This window comes from Vespa mandarinia, chromosome 6, assembly GCF_050613455.1.
Source record: "Vespa mandarinia isolate Hongniang chromosome 6, ASM5061345v1, whole genome shotgun sequence".
Taxonomy (NCBI): domain Eukaryota; kingdom Metazoa; phylum Arthropoda; class Insecta; order Hymenoptera; family Vespidae; genus Vespa; species Vespa mandarinia.
In genome coordinates, this window is record NC_140815.1 from 1,402,501 (window position 1) to 1,430,000 (window position 27,500).

A 27,500-nucleotide genomic window follows, 5' to 3' on the forward strand; every position below is an offset into this window, starting at 1 on the left:
TTCTACTACCTAGGAATCTAGAGGAACTACGAGCTCTCCTTCTAATATCCTTCCTGTTTGATCTTTGAATTTTTATTATCTCATGTCTTCTTCTTTTTCTTCTTCTTCTTCTTATTCTTCTATTTATCCTTCTTCCCTTTTTTCTAATTTTGACGAAAAAAAAAAGAAATAATATAATATAAGAAATTAAAGTATTCGTAACAAATTTATTAATTTAGTAATTGCTTATCGTTTCTTTGATAATCTTTAAAATATGAAATGTAGTACGAAAGGAAAAAAAAGAATTGAAGGAAAAAAAACAAACGATCGAAAACAAAAGATCGAAATCGTACCGATAAGAACGAAAGAAGCACGTGCTTTCTACTTCTTCTCGATTCTTCGTAATCGTCGTTATCGTCGTCATCGTCGTCGTCGTCGTCGTCGTCGTCGTCGTCGTCGTCGTCGTCGTCGTCGTCGTCGTCGTCGTCGTCGTCGTCGTCGTCGTCGTCGTCGTCGTCGTCGTCGTCGTCGTCGTCGTCGTCGTCGTCGTCGTCGTCGTCGTCGTCGTCGTCGTCGTCGTCGTCGTCGTCGTCGTCGTCGTCGTCGTCATTGGTGTATGTACGCGGCGGCCCGTTAAGAGCAATTTGCGGAAAGGAAACGAAAGAAAAATGAATAACATTCGAAGGCTTTTTACGCAGAGAACACGCGACCGCCGGACGAGAATTCCTGACTAATGCAAGTCCCTCGTTACCGAACGGCGCACGCCATTCGCTTCGCTCCCGTTATGGTCGATATGAATTTGCCACAGTGCGAAACACCACCGACTATTTTGCTTCCTCCTCTCTATCTTTAGTTATCTTTCTTTATTCTCCATTCTCTTTCTCTCTTTCACTCTCTTTATTATATAGTTCTCTTTTCCCCCACCAACTTTTCTCTCTCACTCTCTCTTTCTCTCTATTATATAGTCTTTTCTTCTCCCACTCAACTTTTCTTTCTCTCTCTTTCACCCTTCTTTCCTTTTCTTTCTCTCTCGATAAATTCGCGATGCTCCGTAGAGAAGGCAAAAGTCCATTAGCCGAAGTACAAGTGGGTTACGGAAAGCGCAAAACCGAGTAAAAAGAATACCGATGAGTATTCTTGGCTCGCCTTGTATAGAGAGAAGGTTCGAGCTCGTTTTTCGCAAAGAATCGAACGTGAATAAAAGTATTCGTGAATTACGAAAAAAATTTCTTACGAGGATTAATAGTTTTTTCGATTTACAAGGGTTGCTGATCGATGAAAAAGAGAGAGAGAGAGTGATAAAAAAAGAGAGAAAGTGTGTATATGTATGTATGTATGTGCGTACGTGCGTGCGTATGTGTTAAGATCTTAAAAACATCGATTCTAGCAGCGAAACGTTCTTCCTCTTCTTTTTAAAAACTTTTCGTTATACGAAGTTTCTTTTTTCTTACGAGAAAGGATCGAATAACGTCGAGAGAAAGAGAGAAGGAATACCTATCGTTCTAGAGAGCCTCGGTGTCTCTCTTAGCAGCCTGACTGAAAGTACCACCCTACGAGGCACCGTATCCTGGTACGGTATCCCCTTGCCTTACATTGGCGTAGTCCAAGAGATTCTTATAGAACAACTATCCTTTTATACTTAGAGATATATATAGATATGTATACATGCATTTTACTTGAGATCTACGAAGACTGTTTTCTTAATCTTCTTGATCCTACTTCAAAACCAATCGATGTTATTTTGTTTCATCAATTTTTTTCTTGTTTATTGTGTTAAACAACAACAAAAAAAAATAAAAAATAAAAGAAATCTGAAAAAAATAAATAAAAAAAAAAGGAAAGAACCGCTAAGAATGATAGAAGAGAACACTTTAAAACATCCATTCGTCCGTAAGTCGATCTTGAAACTCTCGTCGTCATCGAGATAGAGAGATCGAGTTACGTTCGAGCAAGTACGCTTTGATGTAAAGTGTCATACAGACCACCCATGCTGTGAAGGCGTACGAGAAGCCTTACAACACGTCGCGTTTACTATCCACTCAACGTAATTCATTGACTGACAGGAAAACGTTCGACGAATCTGTTAAGAATTTCTTTTTTTTTTCTTTTCTACTTTCTTTCTCTCTCTCTCTCTCTCTCTCTCTCTCTCTCTCTCTCTCTCTCTCTCTTTCTCTTTCTCTTTCTCTTTCTCTTTTTCTCTTTCTTTCTTTCTCATTTTTTCTCAATTTTCATTACATGAGAAAAATTCTTCGATAGTTAATTTAATATAAGTTAATAATAATACAAAAACACACAGAGAGAAAGACACGATCGCATATATATATATATATATATATATATATATATATATATATGCGCGTTTATCGGACGATGTAGCACAAATGGGGAGAAAGATTTTCATCGTGTCGTTTTCAGGCACGCGACAAAAATTATAGGACCACCTGTAAAGCACCGATCGGGTAAGCTTCGGACGCATGTGCGCGAACAACGTAACGCACCCAAGTATGTATGTATGTATGTATGTATGTATGTATATACGTATATACGTATATACGTATTTACGTATATACGTACGACGATGGCACACGTGCGAGTTACTCTCTCTCTCTCTCTCTGTTTTTCTCTCTTTTCCTTCTCTTTCTCCTTGTGACACCGACCTGCGTCACGTTCCAAATAGACATCTGGCCAGATTTCCTTAAGTTTGGTCCACGCGTGCGCCGCGTACATAGGTACACGTGTACGTATACATTTACGCGCGAGCACTGGTGTTGCGCACGCATTTGGGTCCTGGCGCCGTTCGGAAGAGGGGCTCTGATTTTTTGGCAGGTGCCACTGTCCTCGGGCCAACGTCACCTTACGATCTTATGCTTTCAACGACCCCGCTTCTAACAGTTAGCACGCTCCACGGAATTTCCCAGGAACGTCGATTCTAATCGAAGTAACGCAACAGGCCATACTATTCCTCTGTACCTACTACTACCAACAGTCACACGTGCTTTCTTTTGCTAACGCTTTATTGACCGATATTATATAAAATTATATATGTGTATATTTGTCGAACGTTTTGCTGTCAGTCATTGAATTATGTTGACAAGATGGTAATGTATGTGCATGTAGGCGCGCGCGCGTGTGTGTGTGCATGTAATATTTAAATTATATAAATTATTTACATTATTAAAAATTAATGAAATATATATATAAAATTTATATAAAATATTTAAATATATATATATAATATATTTAATATATATTATATATTTTATATATATATATATTACTGTTCACTCAACATAATCATATATGACTGATTGCTTTCTATTCCCGTTTTTTCAATCTCCTTAACATATATTTTATAAAATTCCTTGAAATGTATAACAATGGAAAAGAATTGTTAATTTTTTAATCAGTAGTTAGGTAACTATATTTTTTCACTTAATATTTTTCGATTTATAAACACGTATATTTAACGTATGCATTTCATTTTTTTTAATTACATATGAATTGTTTTAAACGAAAGACAGGAAGTTTTAAATAAATTATCTTGTTCGTATGTTAAACATTATAACAGAATAATATCTAAATATCAAATATCAGGAAAATGTTTTATTTAAATGATTGTACGTTCAATCATTTGGTTATCATTTACGTTATGATTATTCTTTCTTATCGTTCTTATGATATGATTTTAAAGTGAATAAATTTGAAATGTAATTTGTACGATCGTTCGTGTAAAGAGATCGTTCTAAACATTGCAAAACAGAGCAGAAAACAGGGATAATAAGAATGTTCCGATAAGATTGTCGTCTCTATCGTTCGTTTATTTTTTTTCTTTCTTTTTTTTTTTTTTTTTTTTTAATTAATTTTTTCCTCAAATAATCGTTTAAAGATAACGGAAATATTTACTTTCTTTTCGTCGAGCAAAGTCGAATCGTCGCGGAAGGAAAAATGGCGTCTAAAGCACAAGCACAGGGTCACCTGTTGAACGTATCCTCGGGCTATAGAGAAGCCTTCATCTCCAACCTTTTCGAACCTTTCCTTGTTCTGTTTCTCTCTTAGCTTTACTTTGTAGAAAATGTGAATGAAAATCTTTCTAGCGAGATCGAGTGAAAACTAAAACAAAACGAAAAAAGAAAGGAAAATAAAGGAAAAAGAGAGAGACAGAGACAAACGATCTTCGATCACTCCTGACGGCACGTGTCCTCCACTCTCATGCATCTTTTTTAATATGGATTCCGTGCGTAAATCGGACGTTTTCACCGATCACGGAATCGAACCGTTGTACTTTTACTCGGTCGAACTTCGTTCGATACTGTCCTCGATTCCGGACATCGAAGAAAATTGCATGTATTCTCCATTTTGGACCATCTTAATATCAAAGTCCTATATGTTTTTGGATTACATCGAGACATTTCATTTTATTATATTTTGTCGATACGAATATTCCATTTTATATAATATTTACGTATGTATATATACGTGTTATCTGTAAAGCAATGGTATCGTATTCATGAGTAATACCATCTATAGAAAGGTATTTATAGGGAAAAAAATCTTATATAAAGTTTCGTCAATGTTGAATTTATAATTCATGTATATAAGATATAGATTAGTTTTATTTTTTCACATAAATCGATTCATTTTCATTCAATCCATTAATAATATATATATATATATATATATATATATATATATATACATTAATAGATTAAATGGAAAAAAAATATATAGATTAACATAAATAAACATTTTGATGATGATATAAATATTAAATTGTGATATTAAATTAAAAATTACAAATTCAGATTGATATTGTATAATCTATGTAAACGATCAATATATTATAATAATTCAATAGAAATTAATCGTAAATAATAAAGAAAAATAATAGGAAGTTGAAAGTTGGCCGTCACTGGAGCCCCCGTGATCCGCGCCACTGTTCTGCAGTGGGCCCCTTCTAGGGTAACACGAAGGGGGGCACCGGCAACGACAGCTGCTGCTGCTGCTGCTGCACCTTCCCCCTCTCCACCTACCTCTCTTCCTCTCTTTCTTTCTCTCCCTCTCTCCCTCACCACCCTCTCCTCCCGCAGGGCCCCTCGGCACGCCGGCTCCCCACCATGGGGACCCATGGTCGCGTGGCAGTCAGCCTTCTCCACAAAATACACCTTCGCTCCTTCCGTTTACTACTCCCGAACGGCTCAACGGACGATTCACCCCTCCTTTATTCCCTGCTTCCTCCCTCCCTCACTCTTTCTCTCGCTCTTCTTTTCTATCATTTTCTTACTACTCAGTTCGTCCATCGTCCGTGGCGCTCATACCTCGACTGAATCATCATCGAGCTTTTTCCTACGTTTATCCTTCTATACTACCTCCTCCTCTTCCCCTTAATTCTCCGCCTCTCCCTCCCCCTTCCCAAATCTTTACTTCTTTACTTCCTTCGTTATTGTTCACAATCTTCTTTTCATATTCTTGGCTTAACCGATGCGCTTTCTCGCGTTCTCTCGTATCAAGCTTCGATATATCGCTCGTGTTTCCCATTGTGCCGGCTGAAAGAACTAACGGTTTCTGGTTCTTTCTCTCTTTCTCTCTCTTTCTCCCTCCCTCTTTCTTTTTTTTTTATTTCTTTCTCTCTCTTTTTCTCTCTCTCTCTCTCTCTTCTTTCTCCCTCTCTCTCCCTGTCTCTCTTTCTCTTCTCGTTCCCTAACCTTTAACGAGACCACATTTGTTATCTTTGTATCTGATCGTGACTTCTCGATACAACGCTTGTACTGGACAAAACGGAATTTCAAGTATCTCGCCGTTGCTACTATTACTACTATACTACTACTCTACTACTACTCTCCTACTACTACTACAACTATACTACTACTCTACTACTACTCTCCTACTACTACTACTACAACTATACTACTACTCTCCTACTACTACTACAACTATACTACTACTCTACTACTACTCTCCTACTACTACTACAACTATACTACTACTCTACTACTACTCTCCTACTACTACTACAACTATACTACTACTCTACTACTACTCTCCTACTACTACTACAACTATACTACTAATCTACTACTACTCTCCTACTACTACTACAACTATACTACTACTCTACTGCTACTTTCCTACTACTACTACAACTATACTACTACTCTACTACTACTACATCTATACTACTACTCTACTACTACTACTACTGCATCTATACTACTAACTACAACTATATTACTACCCTATTACTACTCTACTACAACTATACTACTACTCTACTACTATTACTACTACTCTACTACTATTACTACTACTCTACTACTATTACTACTATACTACTACTCTACTACTATTACTACTACTATTACTACTATACTACTACTCTACTACTACTCTACTACTATTACTACTATACTACTACTCTACTACTACTCTACTACTATTACTACTATACTACTACTCTACTACTATTACTACTATACTACTACTCTACTACTATTACTACTATACTACTACTCTACTACTATTACTACTATACTACTACTCTACTATTATTACTACTATACTACTACTCTATTACTATTACTACTATACTACTACTACTACTACTACTATTACTAGTGCTATTAGTATTATTACTACTATTACTATTTACTACTACTACTTCTATTACTACTACAATTTATTTTATTTTTTTAGTATAGATAACTAAGTACTTCCTATCCCTTCACTAATATCTCGTTACTTATCATATTGTTGTATTCATTTTTTTCCATTGTTAAAACGTTATAAATGCAATGATCGAAATGAGTATTGCTTTTCAATAAATGATATTTAGTAAAAACAAAGTGCTATACTATAACTTAACATAAAATAATTTTGTTAAGTTATGGTAAAAATTGAATCATCCATCTCTTTTCTATTGACAAAAGAAATATAATAAAAACGGGCAGAGGACATTCAAGGAAACTTTGTTCTTCATTTTTTCTTGTTCTTTCTCTTTTTCTCCTTCCCCCTCTCTATGATCTTCCGATCCTTTTGCCCACCCGCGGGGGCCTCACCAGCACACGCGACGTCTTTTAGAATTCTCAGCAGTGGGGGTTGAGTGGAGCGTGGCAGAACTCTTCTTCATGAATTTCGCTCTCTCTCTATCTCTCTCTCTCTCTCCCTCTCTGTCTCTCTCTCTATCTCTCTCTCTCTCTCCCTCTCTGTCTCTCTCTCTCTCTCTCTCTCTCTCCCTCTCTGTCTCTCTCTCTCTCTCTCTCTCTCTCTCTTCTTTCTTTCTTTCTTTCTTTCTTTCTTCCTCTCTCTTTGGGCCTCGGTTTTAGTCTCTCCCACTCTTCAGCATCACTGGCACAACCGCTATTTCTTCTTCTGAGCCTTGTCATGGCTCATGCTGCAACAGATGCTACAGCGTTTAGTGAAGAAGGGTATTCCGTATCTCTTTCTAAGCTTTCTATACTGTCGGATTCTACGAGGCAAAGTATCCTTTTATGATAATGCCGATTATTATCTTGGATGTTGACGAAAAAAAGAAAAAAAGGAAAAAGAGAAACAAAAAAAGAAAAAGACGTTGTCGTGTCCAGGACAAAGGAATAATCTTTTGTTTAAATAGAAACGAAGAAAAAATTATCATTGTCATTATTATTGTTATTATTATTATTTATATTATTTATAATCGTTCAAAAAGATCGAATATGCTGTTACGTACACGTACATGTATTTATATGTATATACTAGCTAATTATTTTTCCTTCATCGATAGATTCCAATGCTCTGTGGTTTTCGGCTGTTTATGAAATCCCCTAGATAACGAACAGACGGTCTATAATATTTGAAAATATAATGTACACGTTCTTTCGATTATCCTCGGTACGTTGGGTCCAGTGTTATATTTTTGGGTTTTCAAAACCTTCGCTCGTGATCAGAGGATCCCAAAAATTTTCATTGAAAATTTGTATGCTGTAAGAAAAATCGCTTTTAAATCGTTCTTCCGATTTTTCTTTTCAATAAGTCGAATATAATTATTTTTCAGAAAATGATCATGTTTATTGAATATACAAATGGACATTCAAATAAATCTATCATTAGATGTTATCTATAATTATTTTTAATGAAATTTTTAAAAAACTTTTTTTGACATAATTGTTTGAAAATTAATTATAAAATAATTATATATATATATATATATGTGTGTATGTGTGTGTATTATATGTTATATATATATATATATATCTATATATATATATATATATAACAATGAAACTTTGTAGATTTATTTTTATAAAAATCACAATATATAACTATGATAAAATGTTAAATACATAAGTTGAGGTTGAGCACCAATGGCTACCTGAGCTCTTGTCTACATTTTTTTTCTCTTTTTCTCATCGACCTCTATTCTTCCTTACTATGTGTAGAGGTGTGCGTTTCCCTTCTATCTAACAGGATAGAGGAGGGCTCCAAAGGTGGTGAACACCCTTTTCCCCCGTTTCCTCGAGCGTTCACCAGCGGTCGTGAACTTCTTTTTTCTTCTCTTTCTTTCCTTCTCGTTCTTACCTGTAAAAACATCGAACACCCTTTTGGGTCGCGTGGCACTGCACTAGCACAGCACACACGCGAATACCCCCACAGAAATGCCTCGTTTGGGGTGCACAACTCTTCTTTCTCTTTCTCTCTTTTTCTTTCTTTTATTCTTTCTTCATAATGTAGCAAAATATATACAGGGCGCTTCTACGTATCGAAATTTTCTTAATCTTTTTATCGTGATTTCAAAGATACAAAATTTCATAACATTTAAATATTGTTTTGTTGAGAATATAGAATTGAAATGTGATTAACTTTGATATTGATATGATTAAAATGAGTTTGACAACGAGCGATGATATTTATTTTAATATGAAAGAAATATATCAAAATAAATGATATATTTTTCCAACTGAATTGACGGCAAATCAAAGATGATTAATAATTTATATGAGTTGTTACATTCGAAATTAAAAGGACGAGGATACAATGATTATAAAATAGGAAATACATGCGATAGTATACGGATAGAGTACATACCTATCTATGTCATAAATTTCTAAAGTAGAGATAAAAGAACTATCGTTTGACTGCTCGTTGAATTAATTGAATTAAGACGATCGATACAAGCAGGTGTTAGATTCTATCTTTGATGGTTTTACGAGGTTCCGTGTACACCACTATCATTGCGATACGTCTGGTGAGATTTTTTGGGTGTTCACAATTATAAATCGATTACACACACTATATATTTATATGTGTATATACTCCGCAGATGCCGAAATAAAGTAATGATAGAAATTGATTGACATGCGGATAACGTGACGTAATAATTTTCTACATGAAATCAGATGAGATATTAAGACGTTATTTACTTAATTTATTGCTTATGTAAGGAGAATATTTTCTTTTTTCTTTTTTCTTTTTTCCTTTTTTTTTTTTCCTTTTTTTAATTTTCCTCACAAAATAATTCTTCCTTTAATTTTTCAAAATAAAATCGCAAAAAGAAACACGATGATACATCGCGCGCAATTGGGAAGAAAGGGTTTGGACATTTAAAAAAAGAAAAAAAGAAAATAAAAACAAACAAAAAAGAAAGAACGAAAGAAAGAAAGGGGAAAAAAGGGAGAGAAAAAAACGAACAGAGAAACTCGGCTCACCGTGGGCGTTCGGAGAATACAAGCTCTTCTCATATCGCGAGAAGGAAGAATTTCTGTTGGCAAGGTGCAGCCAGGAATCCGAGGTCAAAGTCCAGACGAACATACGAACGTAGGAACGAACGAACGAACGAACGAACGAACGAACGAACGAACGAACGTACGAACGAACGAACGTACGAACGAACGAACGAACGGTCATCCAATCCTGGAGCATATTAAGGACGCTCGATCGAGCGCGTAATCCTGCCGTTTAGCGTGTAAACTTGTCCCTTCCCGTGGAATTTTCAAAAATTCGCAGACGGTGGCCATGTCGGAGGCGTGCGAAGCGTACTCTCGTTCGGTACGCACGTTAACGATGCGATCCGCTCTACTCGGCCATTAACCCGCGTGGTAAACCGGATAAAATGTGAGTACGCTACTCGTATACAAAAGGGGTGGGGATATCTCTCTCTCTCTCTCTCTCTCTCTATCTCTCTTTCTCTCTGTCTCTGTCTTTCTCTCTCGCTCTCTCGTTTCGACGAGTGGCCGTATTAAACGTGTCACCTACGCCAACTGCATTTTTGCGTACACACATATAGTTCGACCACCAACAGTGAGGAGTATCCCTCGCTTCTCCATTTTCTTCTTCTTTCATATCCGTTGATGCTCTTCTATTGTTCTCCCTTCTTCACATTTATCGTCCCTTCTACCAGGTTAATAAATGATATATTACGATCTAGGTAACATAGCTTTTGATGTTCGATCAGATACTTTAATATTCAAAGATGGATGAATTCTCACGTATCTCTAACACGTTAAATTCCGTTTAATATTTAATTCTATGTGATTATTTACATGCAATTATCTTGCATATCAGTCGAATCGTAAATAGTCGATCCTTCGTTTAGGATAAATTGATGAAATAATTATGTTTTATCATTGTTAGAATGGAAGAAACGTTTAGAAGGGGTAGAGGAGAGAGAGAGATAGAGATAGAGAGAGAGAGAGAGAAAGAGAGAGGAGAGAGAGGAGAGACCGAGTGTGAGAATAAAAGTATCGGATGATTTCTAATCATGGCGAGGATCCGAAACCGATCGGTACTTTGCGGATTTTCAGGCAAACGAGGCATAACCACCAAATCGCGGTCGTGTCTCGTTCGATGAAAATCGCTTGCTCGTACAACGCGGCCGCGGTTTTCGAGGTTGTGTCGCGTGTTTCGCGTGTTTCGAGGTGTAATGCCGAATTGATGCCGGTCGAAATCCGTGTAGATGGTATCGTTCCACGGCTTCCCATGGTCATGCCTCTCTCACACTCTAACTGACGCTTAAATGCGTTACAAATTTTCTATCGGCTTCGCCGATCATCTCTCTCTCTCTCCCTCTCTCTCTATCTCTCTCTCTTTCCCTCTCTCTCTATCTCTCTCTCTCTCCCTCTCTCTCTATCTCTCTCTCCCTCTCTCTCTCTCCCTCTCTCTCTATCTCTCTATCTCTCCCTCTCTCTCTCTATCTCTCTTTCTCTCTCTCCCTCTCTCTCTCTCCCTCTCTCTCTCTCTATCTCTCTCTCTCTCTCCCTCTCTCTCTCTCCCTCTCTCTCCCTCTCACCCCCTCTCTCTTAGTACTTTCTCTTCTCGCTTTTTCCGTTTGCATTCTTTTTGCTCTTAACGACCATCGTTACGATATCTATATATATATATATATATATATATATATATATATATATATATATATATAGATTTATATATGTATATTTATTTATATTTTTGCCTTAAATTAACTTCTTTATAGTACCAGTAAGCGACGTAATTCTTGCTTTCTCTTTAACCTCACAACTTATGATCTTGCGATTTTAATTGGAGTTTTTCCTGAACGATTATAAACACCGATCATAACACAATCTCTTTTTTTTTATTTTGTTTTATGTATTTGTTTATTTATTTATTATTTTTTTTTTTTTTTTTTTTTTAATTAAAAATTTATCACAGTAAGGTGTTATATTAGTAGATTTAATTATATCGTTGAAATATTAGTTGATTTAATTATATCATTAATTAAAATTTTAGTAATTATATTGTTTAATTAAAAAGAACAAAAGAAAATTGCACAATATGGAGAACAGCTTGCGAACGATTTAAAAAAAAAAAAAAAAGAAAAAAAAATACAACTACGGCAATTTTTTTCGATACGAAAGATTTGTATAATATATTAAAACGATATAAATCCTTTTGTATTTTTGATTTGAAACAATTCATTGAAAAAAAGAGAGTACAGAGATAGATAGACAGATGATTCATATCAGAATGATCAATATTATAACTTGCCGATCGTCGAGTATTTCTTTTTGAAGAAGGTGTCCGACGAATCCCTCGATCAATTATTCTTCGTGAGAGAAGGATAGCACGTAGATGACGTCGACAGAGCAACACGGAAGACGAACTAATCGTCGCGACACGGAGCTCCCCGATGCTCAACGTTACGTCACAACGGTCGAGCGGGCTTGGCCCGGGGTTCTGAGGATGACACGATGGTCCATGGTTTAGCTTGTCCTTTGATGCATGATATTGCAGAGTCGGTGCCGCACGCTTCGGCAAACATGTCATGAGCAAGCCGAAACTGTTAGGATTCATAGTTATCTCGAGCGATCGTGCCCGTCGCTGGACATTCGCCCTATCGTCCACGCACGTCCCTACTATCCTGTAATATCCTGCTAATACAGCTCGTCCGTTTACACGTACTGCGTATTCCAGCTTCCGAATCCATTCACGACGACGAAGTGGAGGACGACGACGACGACGACGACGACGACGATGACGACGACGAAGACGAAGACAATGATCTTGTCTTCGAAACACTCCTATATATCCTATTACTATCTGCGTATATACGTTTATCCATGCATTTCAATTACACTTTAGGTTTACACTTATCAATTAGCTATTTACAGGAAAATTAATCAAATGTGATAATAATGACTTTTCTATACTTAATTTATTATTGTTTCTTTCGTTTTATCGATCGAAGGGTGAAGATAAGTTAGTAACATTCAGAAAGAAAGTGCTATTTCAACGAAAATGATTAACACTTATCGAACACGTATACGAATTTATTCACGATGACAATGATCTTGTCTTTGAAATATTTTTGTTTCTATCCGCGTATATGCATTTATGCTTGCATTTCAATTACATTTTAGGTTTACACGTAACAATTAGCGATATGCAGGAAAACGTAACCAAATGTGACAATAATGATTTTTCTATACTTAATTTATTATTGCTTCTTTTGTTTTGTCGATTAAATGATGAAAGTGTGTTTATAACATTCAGAAATAAAAAAAAATATCCTTTCAATTTAAATCGTATTTTCAAATAAGATCTTACAACTGGTATAAAAAATTGTACCATGAATCACGTTAGTAATCATATATTACGAGTGCATACATAGTATGTTATCTATAACTTTTCCATAAAACGTTTCTTAGGATTTTCTTATTCCATTGAATGTAATAATTTTCCTTTCAATCCATTCTATCTTTCTCTCTCCCTTTTCCCACCCTCATTCTTTCTCTGTTTCTTTCTTTTCCTAAGACTATCATTCCTTTTTTACTATCGCCTACTGGAAGATTTATTTTCCTTCGTATCCCAATGCAAATGCTATAATAAACATCGAAATCTCCATTTTCGAAAGATGCAAGATTTTTTTTTCTGTGTTCGACTAATGCCGATTGATCCGATACGCGATATCTGTTCTTCTCCGCGAAAGAAGAAGTAATAAAAAAAAAAAAAAAAAAAGAAAAAAAAATGAATTATAGAAGGACGGGGGAAATGCTAGCCGCCGTTTTATAATGTTGGATTTCGAAATGCAAATCCAAAGGCGATCGTCGTAAATCTTTTGAAAGACGTGGCGCGTGCACATACACACACAAATACATACATGCATATTCGTGTACGAACATATACATACATAGAAAGACGATATAGTAGTATATAAAAAACTTTAACGTATATATATAATATATATATATATTCTTATATTTTATATATATATATATATATATATATATATATATATATAAGGAAGCATTAATAACGGATGAAGCGAGTCTCGACTGTGGCAACCTCGTAATGTTTATATCTCGTTGGTTATTCCGCATACGTAGCCGACAAACAGAGCGCGGAAAACGTGCGTGTATCCCCGCCGTTCGGATTCTTAACGCGATCGCGGTTTTGATTTATAAAGACGCATTGCAAATTTATGTTCGGCATTAATTTTGCATCGACTGAAGCCGATACGTATGCGTATATCACTAGTCTTTCTTCGTATTCATCATCTTCCTCTTCCTCTTCTTCTTCTTTTTCTTCTTCCTCGTCCTCTTCTTTTTCTTCTTTATTTTTTCGTCTCGTTTAACGCGTACCTTGAATATTACCAATCCGTGAGTTGCCATGATACTTTTATATTCAAGCATTTGTTCCCTTTATTAGCTGTATCGAATCGGATTATCATTAATGAAAAAATTCATTCTAACGATCATTTTGAAATTTTCAATCATAACGAGCACTCGTTATTATTATTATTCTGATAATAATTATCGAATATAAACGAGATGATGGGGAAAAATGAATCTTTCATATTTTAATGAGAAAACGAAAGAGTATGAAGTATTCTTGGTATTGAACTTGAATGGAATTACATGTATATTGTTATTCAAAATAGTAATATATACAACGTGTATATATTAACATCAGTGATTAGATCATAGATCGATAATTATATCGAATATCGTTGCTCTTGTTACAGAAAAGCCAGGCTTCCAATCACCCTATGGCTCCACGATGGACAACGGAATGGTAAGTCGGATTAATAAGTATCAAATTTGATCTAATCGTTTCCCTTTTTTTTTTTTTTTTTTTTTTTTTTAAGTCACAGATATTTTTCACGATAATTCTTGATGATATGACACAAGATGCGAGGAAATATAAAAAAAAAAAAAAAAAAAAAAAGATTTTTATTCGTTCGTGTAATTTTGCTCCTTCCTTCTGGTCCCTTCGATCGAGTCTAAACTTTAAAACGCGGTTGGATTACGTAAGAAATAGGAGCGTAATAATTATTACGGTCGTAGGAGAGAAAGAAAATTTATCCGAAAAAAAGTTACTCGCGTTTCGTTTTCACCCCCTCTTTATCCTTGGTCCCTTCTTCATTTCTCCTCTCTCCTTACACCGTCTCCCGTTCCACCACCCTTGAATCCTTCGCCCTCCGCTTCTCCTTTATATATCTCCCCGCTCACATCTTCGTCCCGCTCTCTGGCACCCTCGACATAATCCGAAAACTTTAGACCGAGAGCGATATTTTCAAGAAGTGGTTCTCACGCCGGCGAAACGTCTCCTATTTCTTACGAGCGACATTGTCTCCTTGTGTGTATGCTAATAGATGTGTGTACGTACCTATCTACCTATCTACTTACCTACCTACATATATACGTACATATATACGTACGTACGTACGATGACATACTTTGTCCCAACGTAAGGTAACGTAACGTAACGTAACGAGTTCCGTAGATGTTTAAGTACTCCATAAAAGCTCTTACGTAAACCCTTTTCTTCGTAGTATATACTCAAGTTATTTTGTTAGCACGATCGGCTTATCGTTGACATCGTTCGTTCTTTCTCTCATTACTTTTAGCTCGATATGAGTTTACCTCATTTGCGATCTCTCTCTCTCTCTCTCTCTCTCTCTCTCTCTCTCTCTCTCTCTCTCTCTCTCTCTCTCTCTCTCTCTCTCTCTCTCTCCTTCATCTCTTTCATTCTCGTATTTTCTTTTTTTTTCCTTTTTTCTTTTTTTTTTTGTTTAAGAAAAAGAAGGAAAAAAAAAGAATTAGAACATTAAACGTTCACGTACTATTCAATAAGCATTAAAACACTTCGTCGAGATTTCCAAATAGTTGCCAAGAATAAAATATCATTGATTAAAGACACATTAGAACATTAGATTCACTGTTCTCGTACATATCGTACACGTAATTCGTAATATTTTTAGATTGTGGATAAGCTCGATGATCGATTTTTCATCGAAGTACGATCGAATGTTCTTTCTTAGTTTCTGTCCAACGAAATGAAATACTTTGGAAATTGATGTATGACGTACTCAAAGTGGGTGAGGGGTGGAGGTAGATGGGCGAAAGGCTGATACGAAATTCGATCGAAGGAACTGGGAATGGGTGGAGAACGAAAAACTACTGAAAATCGTTCGAAGGAAAGATAAGCCGGTTGAGAATCGCCAAGGTCTGAGTTTAATATCACTTACGTTCCGTCTGATCCGCACCAGGCGATGTATCTATACACTCTCTTTCCCCTCTTACGTATGTTCTTTCTCCTTACCCTTCTTCCTTAAACCCTTCTTCATCCCTTACTTATTCTATCCCTCCCCTATTTCTTTTTTTTCTCCTTCGTACTTCCGCGCGTTGTGCATCTATACGTTCGGCCTCTTTCAGGTGAACACATATAAAACAAAGCAAGCGTGGAGAGCGGTGTAAGGGGTTAAAATGGCTCGCATGAAAAGTTACCCCGGAATATGGCTAAACTCTTCGTTGTAATTTCTTGCCTCTTGCGACGCTGACTCGTTATCCATTTACATACAATATATATATATATATATATTTCTCTACGAGATCTTCCGAGATATGCGAGATATTTAAAATATATATATATATATATATATATATATATATATATATATATATATATATATATATGGTTTCGTTCTTCTTAAGTGAAAAATGTGATAAAAAGAAAAAGAAGGAAAGTAGAAAAAAGAGCATATGGTTATTCCGACTTGACAATTCTTCGTTTCTCAAATCAAGAAAAACGCATCGACGATTATCATAAAGTGAAGCTTTATATCTCATTAGATCGGCTTTTCCTGTCGCAAAATATCAAATTTATACAAGATGTTCTTGCATAGTTTATTTATACCTTGTTTCTTGGCAAGAGAGGCGTGTTTCTTTGACCGAAATCTCGTACAGCGAGTTAATTCTGCGTCATTTAGTAGAATCGCTTAAACGTGTAGCTACAATTTTACTTTTTTTCTCTCTCCTTCCCTCTCCCTTCCTACTCTCTTTCTCTCTATTTCTCTCTATCTCTATCTCTTTCTTTCTCTTGTGCGAGATAATTTTCTTGTTATGTAATCGATTTCATCGAAACGTTCGTCGAAAGATGTTTATAATGTACATTAAAATATTTACTTTAACGAAAAATGTAAAACGTCGCGTAACTTAAAGGTTCTTACTATCGCACGCTCGTTGACCAATCGTTAAGATGTTTTAATCGGCAACCATATATTAATTTACTCGTGAATGCTACTCATCGTCACTTCTAAATTCATATTAGTCATTTCCATAGTTATAGAAGGTGTGCCGGTGGTTGATGCCGATTGAATATAACTTTCTCGGTGTTATTATTATAGATTTTTCAGAAATCGTCGACTAATATCTAATCGACGGTCGTTAAGGTATAAACGATAAGGAATATCGATTTGACGGATGATTTATTGAAGTCCCCTTTGGAACTTCTCCATCCTTCATAGACCTATCTGATGCATCGCGAGAGAGAGAGAGAGAGAGAGAGAGAGAGAGAGAGAGAGAGAGAGAGAGAGAGAGAGAGAGAGAGAGCACGTTTTACGTTTGCACACTTCGAGTAAATTTTAAATTATGTTATTTTTTTCCCCCTTTTCTTTTTTTTTTTTTTTAAGAAAAATTGTTTGATTTTATATAGATAGCAAGTGTATGTATTGTTATTTTTTATTTTCTCATAAATGGTGATATTTCAGAGAGTTTGAAGTAAAATACTTTTTTTTGTTCTTTTTTTTTTCTTTTAATTTTTCTAATTGAATGTATTATTTATACGAATATACGTGAAAACATTCGAATCTCATTTATTATAAATTTTTCCTTTTTCTCAGATATATTTCAACAGAATTGTTCAATTATATCTACGTCTCGAAATATTTCCACCCAAATAAATTTCCTTTTGTTTACATGATAAAGAAAATTCTATCGAAAGCAAAATGTACTTCACACGTTAAACTTGGAGTATTATTTTTTGTTATAAATCAATTTTTATTTAGTGGAACACGTAATAATGCCGATATTATTAAAAGCATATAGATTGGTGCGATTAAATCTGTATATGATATGTTTATCGGGTGATAGCAATAAAAATTGTTTTTTTTTCTTTTTCTCTGATTTCAGACGTACGGGAGCGGTGGTGGCGGGGGTGGAGGTGGCGGCGGTGGCGGAGGCGCGTTCGGTCCATCGGTCGGAGGTCCCGGCGGTGGGCCAGGGGGAGGTGGAGGTGGTGGCGGTGCTGGTGGTGGAGGTGCTGGTGGTGGTGGTGGCGGTGGGGCCGTCGAAGGCGCCACCTATCCCCCGGACTCGCCTTACTTTCCGTTTGGCAGTAGGGGTGTACCTCCCTCGGTCGTCACCCCCACCCCCGCCCCTGCAAATCCGGCGGCTCCCACAGGAACGAATGGTGCACGGTTACCAAATCCCACGGTTGGTGAGTATCAAATTAATAATCTTTATTATAAAAAAAGATGTGAACCGTGAATCTTCAAAGATCGAATGCCTTTGAAGTGATTTAAAAAGAAAAAAAAATTCTTTTTTTTTTCGTAAGATATGCTTAATTATTATTCGTAATAATTAATATTTCAGAAGAAAGTTCTTGTAAATTCAAATATATATTTTTCGTAAATGGATTATTTCTTCTTCGAATAAAAAGGTTTATAGATTATAGATATTCTTTAAAAAAAAAAAAGAGACAGAAAACCCGATGATACATTTTATGATTGTGATAAATGAATAATTTATAGCAGTGTTATTATCGTTTAGAATCAATTTCTGTCTTCTTTTTTTTCTCTCTTCTTTCGACATATAACTAGATCAGTTTTTCTATCTTATTCTTATCAGCGAACAAGCTCTGGTTATTTTTCATGTCATTGATGCGCGATGGCCTAGTTGCGAAGTAGTTACAACAAGAGATTACTCTATACGAGAATAGAGTGTCTATCATAAGGAAGATATAAATACGGAACTTGTTAAACGTCGAACAAAGAGTCGACGTTTAGAATTATATCGAAATATTACCCATACATATCATATATTTATAAAATATATATACATATAATATATATATATACACACATACAGTGAGTCCCGTACTATTTAAGAAGTACAATAGGGGCTGATTTAACGTACAATAAGATAAGAAGAAATAAGATCATATAAACGCGATTTAATCTATTTGACTTTGTTTTCAATGTATTTCCTTATCTTCACAGGAGGTGTTCAAAATGACCTTGTTGCATCTGAACACAAGCCTGGAAACATTGTCTTACTCTCTCAATTTCTTCAGGTATTGTTCAGATTTTTTAAAAGCCCTGTACAATTCTCTCGCGAAATATTTCAACACTATCAATGGAGTTTCTCTACACGATGGATTCTTGGATTTGAGTCAGGAAATAAGATCTCGACGATCTATCAATTTATTTCGAGATCGTTCATTCCAAAATTGTCTCGAAACTCGATTTAAATATTGTGGAGTAACGTTCGAACATAAAACTTGTTGTAACTCAAAAACAAGGTCAAATATTTGGCATATGTTCACACAAACTTTTATTCTTATTTTGATGCACTAAATGAGTTAATAAGTACCTGTCATACTTCTCAGGTAATAGTACGGTGTACCCTGTATATATATATCCTTCGTAAATTTTAATCATATATATGGTTAATAAGGAAGATGGTTCGATCAATCGAAATTTCTTGTTTATCTTTCAGGTGCCGCCGCCGTAAAAAGGAAAAAGGACGTAAGTATACTTTTTTTTATCAATTATCGTCGAATTTTTGTCTAAAAAAAATATATAATAAAAGAAAGAATGATTGAAAAAAAAAAAATAAGAAAAAAGCGAAAATCAAAATCAAACATTAAAGCATCCCGATGCAAGTGAAATTATTCTCTGATTTCGTTTGGACTTCGTTTCTTTGTATTCCATCTCGTGTTCGACCAATCGGATGGTACTTCGATGAAATAAAATTACAATCTTATCTTTTGTAAATTATTTTTACTTCGTGCGAAAACAGAGGCAAGCTGTGCAAACAAACGTGTTAATCGTGTCGATCGACAAAAAAAGAAAAAGAAAAAAGAAAAAAAGAAAAAAGAAAGAAAAAAAAGAAAAGAAAAGAGAAAAAAAAAGCGACGATGAAGAGACAAAGTCCAGTTTCAGTTTAAATGTCGTTCGTAAAAGCGACAACGATGACCGTTCGCGCAAAAAAGATTATTTTTTTTTTTTCTTACTTTCTCAATTTCTCGCAGACTCTCGACGGAGCAGCGGACGGGGAAGTTGTAACGACGCAGCATTGGGTGAGTGATATAAGAAAAAAATTTTAACTTGCCCGACGCGCCGCGATCGAGTCGCGCGTTATCTCGTAACGCGCATCGCTTATCAATCAAGCTACTTACTTACTTTACTACATACGTTCAACGTCATTCGCTTTGCTCGCGAGAATGATCGTGAAAGCCGTGCCGCTATTGAATTTAGGTTGTCTCGTAAATCACCACGGCGGCCCTTTTTCTTCTCATTAGGCTTTACTCTTTTCGCTCCCAGAGCAATGAGAAAACGTACATCTTCTCGCGCCGATGACGCTCCGATCGTAATCTTTACGACGAGTCGGACTCTCGCCATAACGATTTAACCGTTCGTCTGGATTACGTCAAGATAAAGGAGAAAAAAAGAAGAAAAAAAAGAAGAAAGAAAGAGAGAGAGAGAAAGAGAGAGAGAGAAAGAGAAAGAGAGAAATGAACTTTGACTCCGTTCAAGTTTTCCCATGAACGCTTTCACGACATCTATTTGATTTTCTCTTTCTCTTTTTTCCTTTTTTTCTTTTCTTTTTTTTTATGTTTTTTGTTCTCGTTATATTACGGTGTTCGTTCTAGGAGTTGAGTTTTACCGTACCTTTTTTCCTTCTTTTTTCTTTTTTTTTTTTTCTTTTTTTTAATTTCTCGTCCTTTTCCCCTTTAGCTATGCTTTCTTTTCTTTGTAGATTTCACTTTGTAGATAGAACGAATGTTGATTGTATTCGAAGTGATTGTATTCGAATTGAATTAAAATGACATTTTTCTTTCTCTGTCGTTCTCTTTATCGTAACGATCTAAAAGTATTTCATTTCGTATTCGATAACTCGCTTTATGAAAGACCTCGAGCAGGACTTTGGTATACGTTTACGCGAAGCTCGCAATTTATTCTCGTATTTTGTTTAAAATTTGTATGTATGTACGTTTAAAATCGCTTAGCTTTGTCATCTTTCGTTGTCGATCTGTAATCATCATGATGAAAAACCTGACACCCGTTAGTTTAACTCGCGTTGGATTATAGACGAGAGTTTGTAATTTAATGTCTCTGTTTAAAGCTTGAACAAGATTCTGTGGAATTAAACGACGCACCCATTGGTTTGTCTCTTGTATCGTTCTGAAGAGAGAGAGAGAGAGAGAGAGAGAGAAAAAAAAAGACAAACCGAGACAGGATGTATGTATATATGAGTGTGTGTAAGCGAGAAAAAAGAATGTAAAGCGATATTCGTATAGAAAGTGTTTATCGTCAGAAAGCTTTTATAAATATTGTTGACTAAAAAAATTAAATACATATTTCTTTTTTGTTCCTTATGAATTTAATTCTTCGATATAAAAAAAAAAACCGGGATTTTTGAGAAAAATTATAGATAATACTTTTTGTTTTTTTAATTTCTTTTTTCTTTAATTTTTTTATTTTTCTCTTTATTTTTCTTTAAGATGTAACTGCATCATCTGTATCGTCCTTTAAACAATTTATCGTCAAGTCGCGATTATTCTTTCTTTCAATTTTTGGAAACGAATTAATTTACGACGAATATAATTTATATCTATTATTATCCAATAATCATGACTAATCTATTGTGAATGAAATTTATTCTATCGTATTGTAGAAAATTTTCAAAGAGAATTAATTTGGAATCGAAAAATTGTTTACTTTAATCTTTAATGAAAAATAGTTGTCTAATCAATAGTGTGTTGTAATTAAATAGTTTGATAAGTCGATCAAAAATGAAGAAACACGATAAGGTAAATCTAGCGATCTCGTTTACACCTTTCGACTATGCATGACGTAAGGTCGATGATTTCGCTTAATCGAAGGTACTCCAATCATTACATTATCCTTTACTTCGTTGGAAGTTAATCTTATTTCGTCGAAGATTCTTTTCTTTATCTATCGTCAAAGCGATATGAGATCGATGTATAAGTTTACGGACTTTATTACAGCCGGGATTTTACGTATTTATGATAAGAGAAAACTTTGATGTTGCTCCAAAAAAATTTGACATTAGCTGTTTTCTTGATGTTATATTTTTTTTATTCTTTTCTTTTTTTTTTTTTTTTATCTTAACGATAAACGATAGAATTTTTTTAATTTCACATTCGACCAAGTTTTTTTTTTTTGACGCAGTGCCTAAAAAAATCGACCAATTTATTTATCGGAATCTCGTCAGTTGGTTGTCTGCCGATAAGCTTCGAACGGCAAAACTATAAGATAAGAAAATATAAGCAAACCGGTCAAAGGAGTATATAAGAGGAAGAAAAATAGAATAGTAAAAGTTCACGATGAAATATCTCGGTTTATAATGATGGTGTATTTCTTGGTACGCGAGCTGACGAAGCGCGGTGTATGTTATGGTGAATACGTATCTACATTTCGTGGTGAATATTGCGTACTGGCCGATCGTTACTGGTACTCTCGTGAGCTCGTTCCCTTCTGTACTGGCACGTTCCATGGAATTTACGACGTCGACACCAAAGACATTCTCGAGTGTAGCTTGATCGCCGTTAAAACGCGTTGCTCCTCGTGTGTCGGACTATAGAAAATAATTTCGGGGTGACGTCGTGAACGAATAACGATAAATAACAAGGTCCATGCGGAACATCGTCATGCTCGAGAAAATTCACGAGTGTCCCACGCTGAACATCTTTTTATCTCTCTCTCTCTCTCCCTCTCTCTCTCTCTCTCTCTCTCTCTCTGTCTCTCTCTCTCTCTGCCTTTTTCACTCACTCTTTCTGTTTTTATCTATCTATCTTTTACTCTTCTCTTCTCATACGTTCTATACGTACGAGACCATAATAATAATTTATTCAACTACCAGAACTACGTGATTACATTTCTATTAGGAATATGGCTATGCGAATGTCGTCTGGGGTGTCGTAAATGCCTCACGCAACTCGCTGAAAATCCTATGGGAGTTTCACTTACTATTAGCCATCCTATGCGAATGGGAATTGGGGGAAGATCGAACGTGAATGTGTTATTCTTTTAATGTAACTTTTCTGGGTCTTCGATGTCGCCAACATTTTTCTGATTATTTTTTATTCCATTTCTTTTTTTTCTCTCTTTTTTTTTCATTTTCCCTTTGTTTTTATTTATTTATTTATTTTTTTTTATTTTATTTTCTTTTCTCTTAAATAAAAAACAAATTCTACGAGTCTTAATTCGGTTTAAAAACAAATATTTTTCTAGTTACACCCCAATACCCAACATCTCAATACACCTGTTTATCAAACAATATTAATGATTTCTTCGTGCATAGACATGAGATGTTTACGCGGATCTATGTATAAGTATAGGTATAGATATAGATATAGGTATAGGAGTAATATACCGTACACAGATCAAATTTGAGATGGTTCACTTATTTCCGTTGGGAAATTGATTGCTTTATTATTTTTGAGGGGGGTGGTAAGTGGGATGGATAGGGGTAATAGCTGGTGTTATGTTATTGTTTCCGTTCTAACAATTTATGCATAGACATGCGTTGTATTCAAATCAGATATTAACACAATCGTTCTAAAATAAACAAGTTTTAAGAACGGAGAGGAAAAGAGGGACCTAACGAACAGGCAAAACGTAATCTTAAAATAATTTCGATGTATCATATATATTCCATTGGAAAAATATTTTCTTCGTTTTGTTGTCGTACAGATCAATTTTGTTCGAGATACCGAATTTCATTTGTTAAAACTTCGTTAAATATCACAAACCTTACGCAATCTTACGAAAGATCAAAATAACAAATATTTATCGGTTAATATTAATTACCCGTGAGCATATATCTTTATCCCTCTCTTTTCTAGACCCAAAATAAAGAAAAAGAAAATAAAAAGCACGATATTCCTTACATTATCACGTTGTCTCAAGGCTCAAGAATTCAGGCTCAAGAATTCTGGGCTAGATATATATATATATATATATATATATATATATATATATATACGTATAATACATATACAAATACATACATACATACATGCATACAGGAGGGTCATGGTTATCGGTAGACCATATGGTGTCGCGTGCTGCGGTTGGCAGACCATGCCAGCGAGCACCAGCCGCCACTAGCAGCGGGTTACTCCTCTCTTCCTCAACGCCTTTCGACTTTGAGGAACGAAGGAAGCACGGAAGGAACGAGGAAAGTAAATGATGGCCGGGGGATTTGAGGTGAAAGGGGAGGAGCAGAGGAGAGGAGAAAACAACAAAGCCTATCGTCGTTCGCTCGATGGCTAATTCGTGATCTCGAGGAATGCAATCTCCTCGTGAAATTCGAGTATATACACAACGCAGAAAAGTTAGTTGGCCGTAACTGGCACGACGAGTTTACAGACTCCGAAGAGGGTGGCGGCGCGTGTGCCCTAAAAGGGGGGAGGATGGGAGGTGGGTATAAGGATATAATGTATGGGATAGGAGGTAGGGAGGGGCCATTTTTCGATCCTTCGATCATCCAAATGTGCTCTATCTTTTTTTTCTTCTTTTCTTTTCTTTTTTTTTTCCTTTACTTTTTTTTTCTTCCTTCCTCTTCTTTTTCATTCACATTTAACAAGATCGTACGATGCACAGTTCTCGCGTGCCGTCTGGCACTTCATGTAATCCTAGGATTTTAACAATTCCACGGTTCATTGCTTCTCATCAAATTTAACAAGAGTTTACCTTATAATAACGATCTCTTTAACGTTATTTATCCTTTCTCCTTTTTTTTTCTTTTTTATTTTCTTTTTTATTTTCTTTTTTTTTTCTTTATCGATCTCGAGTCGCGAGCTTTTCGTTAACGTTCCATTAAATGATAAAAGCGTACTTTTTTTCTTCTCCTTCTCTCTCCCTTCCTCTTTCCTTCTTTTGACAATCCGGTGAAAGAATGCGGATTTTTTTATTTTTTTATTTTTCTTTTCTATTTTTTTGCAGTATCTCAACATAAAGTAGCCCGGATTAGAAAATTAATCTCCGCGTTGCGGCGCTTACTTACCACGGAATGAGATTCAAAGGTGGTTAACGCGGTGGCCCAAGGCGAGGCCGATAAATTTTATCCCACGCACGTGTGTCCCACGCCTGTTTACATGCCTTTTAATGTACGATAGATTGTCTTACCTGTTATTTTCGTTCCCGCCTTTCTCCATTGATTTATAATATATCTCTGTTCCCAACGATATTTTTGTCCTTTTTCTCCTTGTTGCAGTTTTGTCAATAAGTATTATTCGTTCACGTTCATACGAAATTGAAAAGATCGATTATTCGTTAAAGAATATTTTAAGATCAATCGTCGAATCAATGACCGATCATGTCGGTTCTTAACGACGAGTGCCAATTTTATGTCGCAGGTGTTTGAGAAATTATAAACGATGGCTCAATCAAGTTTCTATCTTTAATTCCTTTAAAACATATTTTTGTATCAAGCGTTTCGATTAACCAATCAGAATAACTCAGAAGCGAGATCGTTCTCCTCTTTTTTTTTCTCTCTTTTATATATTTACTCGTAATATTTTATACAAATTTATGAAAACAATTAACGCTTTATCGTATTGATATTTCTAGTGAATTTATCAGGAACGTAATTACAATCACGATGGATTCAATATGAGAGTTGGTGTATCGAAATTGAATGCTGGTCTTTTTTTTTTTTTTTTTTTTTTTGTTTTCCACGGAACTACTTAATGAATGCATACATTTTATCATCACGAATCGATCGTATTTTGAATTGATTTTTTGTACGATTATTTCTCGACTTTTACTTTTATGATTCCGAGGTAGCAATTGAAGAAATTTTTTTTTCATTCGTTTTCAAACTGTTATTTACGAGAATTACACATAACGTAAAGTAAAAAATTTGCATTTTGTTTGAATGTAATAAATTCAACGTTCAAATTATAAAACAAAAAGTATTCAATGATTCTCGTTAAGATGTGACTTATTTTTCAAAATTCCGAAAAAAAAAATATATTTTTTGTTCCGCATATACATGGGTTTTCACCGACGTTTCAACTACTACTATAACGAAACGTTCGTGAAAAAACTAAAGACCATAATATTTTCGTCGTTACTATTAATAAGTGAATCTTACGGTTTTTAATTGCCCTTTGATACTGAATTACGAATTCCAAACGTTTAATTGCCGCAATAAAGTTCTCGTATACCCTCGAATGCTTATTACGGAAATCCATTCGTTTATGGAACGCGACCGAAACTTTACTCGAGGCGGTTTTATGTCGTTCCTTTATTTCCCTTCCGACTCGGTTACAGCCTATCTACTTCTTCTCAGTTTACCCTTATTTTTCTTTTACGAGATCGCCTTCGAGATACGCGCTCGATCGAATTACGGTACTCTGTTCTTTTCGAATATCGGTGCCCACTTGATTTCCGCTAAATTTTCTAACAATTCCTCGTATATATCGACATCTCGAAATCTCTTTCTCTCTCTCTCTCTCTCTCTCTCTCTCTCTCTCTCTCTCTTTTCTTACCTTTCTTTTCTTTTCTTTTCTTTTCTTTTCTTAATTATCTTTCGAACGGTAAATATTCGATAACGTGAATTGCCACCATCGTAAATATAATTCATAAATTTCGCTGATACATTTTTCAGGATTACAGATATTTGGGATTATAGAAAAAATTCAATTCGCTCGGACTAATTATTTTACCAATATTTTATTGTATGAAACAAAAAAAATTATCGAAAGTTACATTAAAAGCGTATAATTATTTGGGTACGCGATAAAGCATCATAATTCCTTGCGAATCTCTCTCTCTCTCTCTCTCTCTCTCTCTCTCTCTCTCTCTCTCTCTCTCTCTCTCTCTCTCTCTCTCTCTCTCTCTCTCTCTCTCTTCCTCTCTCAACTAGGAAGAGAAATGAAGTTACCGGCGAAGTGCTCGTAAACGACAAGGAATAGAAAAGCCGTCCGTAAGTAAAGGGGATCTCGATCTCGATGTGGTAACACGATTTAGTCAGCTTCGAGATGGCAACGTCTCGTCGACGAATCAATTATGAGAATCGCGTGCGAGTTCCTCGCAAGTGGATAGAAGAGGTAAAGGAAGGAAGGAGAACAGTGCAAGAAAGAGAGAGAGAGAGAGAGAGAGAGAGAGAGAGAGAGAGAGAGAGAGAGGCTGCTAGAGACGTTGAGCGCTGTTTGACGGGCACCTGTTGCTGTTAGCACACAAGCGAATGCCCCTTTAACGTGTACACCTCTCTCTCTCTCTCTCTCTCTCTTATTTTCTCTTTGCGCTACTTTATTTTTACTTTCCGGAACCAATATCTACCCACCCACTCTCCTTCTTGTCCACTTTACTTCGATACTCGTCGATCTAATCCTGACTTAAGTGGTCACTTTATAAAGTAGTATACTTGTATCTCTTGAAAAATATATGGATACTTGTAAATTCTGGTTTTTTACGAATTCAGACATTGTTTAACCTGAGTCTTAGGGTTTAACCCTTTGTTTCCTTTGTTACGAGAATAATCCTACCTACTTTGGAC

The 27,500-nt window shown here is 35.5% G+C and overlaps 1 protein-coding gene across 3 annotated transcripts in view; it reads left to right on the forward strand.

Annotated features, from left to right (window-relative positions):
* Positions 1–27,500, forward strand: part of LOC118441081 (protein daughterless-like) — a 140,966-nt gene that overhangs the window by 6,375 nt on the left and 107,091 nt on the right. For 2 of the 3 annotated variants that reach the window (XM_085657848.1, XM_085657850.1), the window contains exons 2-5: positions 14,429–14,478; positions 17,877–18,183; positions 19,464–19,492; positions 19,999–20,046. In XM_085657848.1, the coding sequence (XP_085513974.1) occupies positions 14,429–14,478; positions 17,877–18,183; positions 19,464–19,492; positions 19,999–20,046 (434 nt within the window). The remainder of the gene's footprint in view (positions 1–14,428; positions 14,479–17,876; positions 18,184–19,463; positions 19,493–19,998; positions 20,047–27,500) is intronic. The other variant, XM_085657849.1, reaches the window with a different exon arrangement.